Source organism: Nicotiana tabacum, chromosome 17 (assembly GCF_000715075.1).
Source record: "Nicotiana tabacum cultivar K326 chromosome 17, ASM71507v2, whole genome shotgun sequence".
Lineage (NCBI taxonomy): Eukaryota > Viridiplantae > Streptophyta > Magnoliopsida > Solanales > Solanaceae > Nicotiana > Nicotiana tabacum.
This window is the reverse complement of record NC_134096.1, coordinates 36,059,041-36,065,428: the sequence shown is the minus strand read 5'-3', so window position 1 is coordinate 36,065,428 and position 6,388 is coordinate 36,059,041. Positions and strand designations below refer to the sequence as shown.

Below are 6,388 nucleotides of genomic sequence, written 5' to 3'. Positions count from 1 at the left end.
CTGTATTTCTTGTTCCATGTACATAGTGTTTTGAGGTATGACGGGGCCTTATTGCCGGCATTGTCGTACTAATCTTTGTTTCTGTTAGAGGCTCTGTAGACATAATGTGGATTGCATATGGGTGTTGGGAAAGTCAAACTACCCTTGTTGTATTTGAATCACTTGTTGCACTTTAACTATGATTGTGTATGTATTTTGAGGATATAAAATGAAATGACTAATGGTAATAGAATTGGCATTGTTCATGGAATCCACTCAAGGTTTAATTAATGAAATGTATCTTTTCTTTATTCATGGGTGAGTTGGGTAGAAGGTATTGTACAGGCTTACTCGGTCGGGGTATCTCGGTTGAGCGTCGGTCGCGCTCCCCAAGGTAGGGGCGTGACAGGTTTGTAGTTAGGTGCCTTAACTGTCAGCAGGTAAAGTATGACCATCAGAGACCGGGTGGGTTGCTTCAAAGTCTAGAGATTCCATAGTGGAAATAGGAGCGGATCACCATGGATTTTGTAGTTGGGCTCCAACGGATTTCGAGGAAGTTCGACGCTATTTGGGTGATTGTGGATCGACTGAACAAGTCTGCGCACTTGATTCCAGTTGGGACTATTAATTCTTCAGAGCGGTTGGCTGAGATTTACATTCGCGATATTGTTCGCCTTCACGGTGTGCCGGTGTACATCATTTCAGATCAGGGCATGCTGTTTACATTGCAGTTTTAGAGGGCAGTGTAGCGTGAGTTGGGGACCCAGATGGAGTTGAGTACAACATTTCACCCTCAGACGGACAGACAGTCAGAGCGCACTATTTAGATATTGGAGGATATGCTACACGTTTGTGTCATTGATTTCGGGGTTCTTGGGATCAGTTTCTGCCGCTCGCGGAGTTTGCCTACAACAACAGCTACCAGTCGAGCATTCAGATGGCTCCGTATGAGGTTTTGTATGAGAGACCGTGTCGATCTATGGTGGGTTGGTTTGAGCCCAGCGAGGCTAGGCTATTGGGTACTGACTTGCTTTTGGATGCTTTGGACAAGGTTAAATTGATTCAGGAATGGCTTCGCATGGTGTAGTCTAGACAGAAGAGTTACACCGATAGGAAGGTTCGTGATGTTGCTTTTATGGTTAGGGAAAAAGTACTGCTCAAGTTATCGCCCATGAAAGGTGTCATGAGGTTTGGGAAGAAGGGCAAGTTGAGCCCTCGGTATACTGGGTCATTTGAGATACTTCAGATGATTGGAGATGTGGCTTACAAACTTGCCTTGCCACCTAGTTTTTCAATTGTGCACCTAGTATTTCATGTTTCTATGCATGGTGATTTGACTTATGATGTGGAGCTGGTGGCCATTTTGGATTGGCAGGTTCGAAAGTTGAGGTCAAAGGACATAGCTTCAGTGAAGGTGAAGTGGAGAGGTCAGCCAGTTAAAGAGGCTACTTGGGATACCGAGCAAGAGATGCGGAGAAGATATCCACGCCTATTTGAGACTCCATGCACGTTTCTACACCTGTTCGAGGATGAACGTTTGTTTAAGAGGGGGAGGATGAAATGACCCGACCGATCGTTTCGAGAGTTATAGCCTTGTCCCCCCCCCCCCCATTTACTGCTCATTTTTATGCTTTACAGTTGTTATGTGACTTGTTGGGGTAGTTGGTTTGGGACCGAAGAGGTTTCAGAATGAATTGAGACACTTAGTCTCAAGGATAGAAACTTAAGTTAAGAAGGTTAACCGGATGTGGACGTATATGTAGACGACTACAGAATGGAGTTTTGATAGTTCTGTTAGCTCCGTTGGATGATTTTGGACTTAGGAGCATGTCCGGATTGTGATTTAGAGGTCCGTAGTGGAATTAGGGTTGAAATGTCGAAAGTTGGAAATTTGGAAGTTTGACCGAGAGTGGACTTTGTGGATACCAGGCTCAGATTGGGGTTCCAAGAGTTGGAGTAGGCTCGTGGTGTCATTTTTGACTTGTGTACAAAATTTGAGGTCAATCGAACGTGATTTGATAGGTTTCGGCATCGTTTGTAGAAGTTGGAATTCCTTAGTTTTCATTAGGCTTGAATTTGGGTGTGATTCATGTTTTTATGTTGTTTGATGTAATTTGAGAGATTGACTAAGTTTGTATCATGTTTTAGGACTTGTTGGTGTGTTTGGTTGAGGTCCCGGGAGGCCTCGGGTTGATTTCGGATGGTTATCAAATCGAAAATGAGACTTAGTGCATTGCTCAACTGGGAGCCTTCTAGTGTGATCGCACTTGCGAGGGTCTTGGCCGCAGGTGCGATGCTGAAGGTGCGGCTGATATTGCGCAGGTGCGGAGCTAGGCTAGCCTGGGGTAGGACGCAGGTTCGAGCAAGGCTCCGCAGATACGGAGAAGAGGGGCATAGGCTGCCTTCGCAGAAGCGGATTATGGGCTGCAGAAGCGCTTCTGTAACTGCGGAACCTGGAGCGTAGGTGCTGACCCTATGGGCTTAAGTGACTTCAGCAGAAGCGGAGGATTTTCAGTAAAAACGATTCCGCAAGTGCAGATATTTGGCCACAGATGCGAAAGCACTGGGTAGTGTTTAAATTCGACGGTTTCTAAGATTTTCTTCATTTTTGGACATTTCAAACTCGATTTTTGGGAGGGATTTCGAAGAGATTCTTGAGGTAAGTCACGTGTGGTTTAATTCATTCAATAATTATGTTTCCCCTATTGATTTTCCCACCTAGATTATGTGGTTTTGAGGTATAATTTGGGAGTTTGAGGCTACAAATTTGGAGAGTTTAATTTGGGGATTTGATTGATGATTTGGTGTCGGATTTTGGTAAAATTGGTATGGTTGGACTCATGGTTGAATTGGCTTTCGGATTTTATGACTTTTATCGGATTTCGAGACGTGGGCCCAGGGCCAGCTTTTGAGTCAACTTTTGACTTTTGATTAATAACTTAGTATTTTCTGGTGGAATTGATTCCTTTAGCTCGTGTTGATTGTATCGAACTGCTTGTGGCTAGATTCGGGGCATTTGGAGGCCGATTCGCGAGACAAGGGCGTGTTGGAGTTGGTATTTGCATGGATTGAGGTAAGTAACTGTTCTAAATTTGATTCTGAGGGTATGAAACCCCATATTATGTGTTATGTGATTGGTTTTGAGGTGATGCACATGCTAGGTGACGGGCGTGTAGGCGTGCACCGTATAAATTGTGACTAGGTCAATTCCATGGAATTGTATAGTTGAATAATTTGTTGTTATTCGTATACTCTCCATGTGTTATAGAAATTAAACTGCAAATCATGTTAGAAATCATGTTTAGGTTATGTGTTGGTACTTAGGGACCCACAGAGGTCATGTTACATGTTGAATTATCTGCTAAATTGCTATTTTGTACTCAGTCATAATTTTACTTGCATATTATATCTCAGTCTCTATTGTACTTTATTGATACATTATATCATCGTTGTTTGGGCTGATTATCATGATTATTGAGAGCCCGAAAGACTAGAGAGATTGATGACTTAGTGAGGTCGAGGGCCTGATTGTGAGAGTATTTATAGGAGCGGGCTACACACCGTGGCATGTTTTATTAATTTATGCCATGATTGGCTTGTTATAGCTCTTGGGATGAAGGATCCCCTCGGGAGTCTATACACACCCAGTGAGTGCAAGTACCTACTGAGTGCGAGTGCGAGTGCGAGTGCCGAGTGTCTGGGAGAGATGAGAGATGGCGAGGAATGAGGGACTGTGAGGTTGGAGTGAATGGGAGGACTAAGTGACTGTTACTCTTAGAATATGCATTTGATTTCATTATTGTTGTACTTCAGCTGGAATGTATCACTGTCATGAAATTTCTAAGAGATACCATATCCTGTTTCAATTGAACTTGACATGAATTAACTGTTTTAGCTTTAACTGTCGAATTTGAAAGTATGTCTATTTTCCTGTATTGTATTTTCTGTAATTGAATTGTATCTGTGAAGCTCGTCACTACTTTCAGTCCAATAGTTAGTCTTCTTACTTACTGAGTTGGTTGTACTTACACTACATTCTACACTTCGCGTGAAGATCCAGGTGTTTTCGGACACAGTGGGTGTTGATTTTCTGATTGGCTTGATCATTTTGGAGATTTCAAGGTAGCTGCCCGGCATTCGCAGACCTTGACTCTCCCTCCCTATCTTTCAACTCTATGTATTTAGTTTAAGATTTTCATAGATAGTATTTTCAAACCTGTGTTGTATAGATGCTCATGCACGGAGTGAGACCTTGGTTTTGGGAACTTCTGTATTGGGTTTTGACTTCCTATCCAGTTTATGAGAACTTTAATTATTCAAACATATATTATTTCATTATTTACATAAAAGTGTTGGAAATGTTTTGAGGTGTCGGCTTGCCTAGTACCACGTTAGGCGCCATCATGATAGGCTAAGTTTTGGGTCGTGACAAAGGAGCTGCTGGTTGAGATAGACAAATAACATTGAAGAACAAGCATTCAGAAAGAAATCCAGGGCAAACTGGATTATGAGTGGAGACACCAACTCCATGTACTTTCATACACAATGGAAGATCAGAGAGAGCAAAAATACAACCACATCTATCTATACAGACATATGTATCAAACTCATAAACCCTACACAAGTAGAAATAAAGTTTATTACATTCTTCAAAGGTTAATGGGCAACTGCGGTGGGGATATTATATGTCCAAAATCAGAAGTTATCAAAAAAGGGCCAGTGTTGAATATGGATCAGAAAATAACATTGGTAAAGCCAGTGACAATAGAAGAGATAGACATAGACATCAAAGACATGCCAGCAGACAAAGCTCCAGGGATTGATGGATATCCTATAGAGTTTTTTACAAAAAAATGGAACTTAATGAAGAAGGAGGTGTATGCTGCAGTACAAAGCTTCTCTGAAACAAGAAAACGCCTAAAAAGGTGAACTACACAAGTATTACTTTGATTCCTAATGTTAGCTCGCAATATCAGGTTAAGGATTATAGACCTATTGCATGTTGTAATACCTTGTACAAAATCATTGCCAAGGTGTTACAACTGAGAATTAAGAAGGTGATTGGCAATATAATAGGGCACTCACAGTCTGCTTTTATAGAGGGAAAAAGTATCATTGACAACATACTTTTCAGCCATGAGTTATTCAACGGGTATAACAGAAAAGGTGTATCTCCTAGATGTGTTATGAAAGTGGACTTAAGGAAAGCCTATGATACTATAGACTAGAGATTCTTGAGAAGAATGCTTAGTGATCTTGGATTCCCTTTCAAATTCATTGAATGGATTATGGAATGTGTTACAACTATTTCATATTCCTTAGTGCTAAATAGATGACTTGCAAAACCATTCCAAGGATAAAGAGGGATCAGACAAGGGGATCCTATGTACCCTTACCTCATTTTCATTGCTATGGAGTACTTACAAAGAGGAATGATGCAGTTGGCATAGAATGGTGATTTCAACTTTCATCCTAGATGCAGGAAGCTGGGAATAACTCACATTTGTTTTGTTGATGATTTGCTCATGTTCTGCAGAGCAGACATTGAACCATTAAACTCCTTCAAAGGGCTTTTCAAAGATTTTCTACGGCTTCTCGACTACAAGCAAACACTGATAAAAGCTCTATTTACCTGGCTGGGGTGGATGCATATGAAAAGCAGGATATCTTGAACTTATAGGGGTTTGAATAGGGTACTCTTCCTTTCATATATCTAGGAGTACCACTGTCATCTAAAAAATTAACAATGCAACAATGTCTGGCCCTAATTAAGAAGATCACATCAAGAATTAGTTGTTGGTGAAAGGGAGGGATTAGACAAGGGGATCCTATATCCCCTTACCTCATTGTCATTGGTATGGAGTACTTACAAAGAGAAATGATGCAGCTTGCAGAGAATGGTGATTTCAACTTTCATCCTAGATGTAGGAAGATGGGCATAACTCACATTTGTTTTGCTGATGATTTACTCATGTTTTGTATAGCAGACATTGAATCCATTAAACTCCTTCAAAGGGATTTTCAAAGCTTTTCTACAGCTTCTCGACTACAAGCAAACACTGATAAAAGCTCTATTTACCTGGCTGGGGTGGAATCATATAAAAAGCAGGATATCTTGAACTTACTGAGGTTTGAAGAGGGTACTCTTCCTTTCAGATATTTAGGAGTACCACTGTCTTCTAAAATATTAACTGTGTAGATTGGTCTGCCCCTAATTGAGAAGATCACAACAATAATTAGTTGTTGGCCTGCAAGGCTACTTTCTTACTCTGGCATACTACAACTGATCAAATCAGTGGTGTTTGGTATTCAAACCTACTCGGCACAAATATTCCCTCTACCCAAGAAGGTTATGAAGATGATTGAAACAATATGTAGATCATTCTTATGGAGTGGTGAGGCATCCATC

At 41.1% G+C, this 6,388-nt stretch overlaps 1 protein-coding gene across 1 annotated transcript; it reads left to right on the top strand.

Moving 5' to 3' along the window:
- Positions 1–5,836: 5,836 nt before the first annotated feature.
- LOC107824163 (uncharacterized) lies at positions 5,837–6,178 on the top strand. The gene has a single exon (XM_016650902.2). It carries the CDS (start codon positions 5,837–5,839, stop codon positions 6,176–6,178), a length of 342 nt encoding a protein of 113 aa, XP_016506388.2.
- Positions 6,179–6,388: the final 210 nt, after the last annotated feature.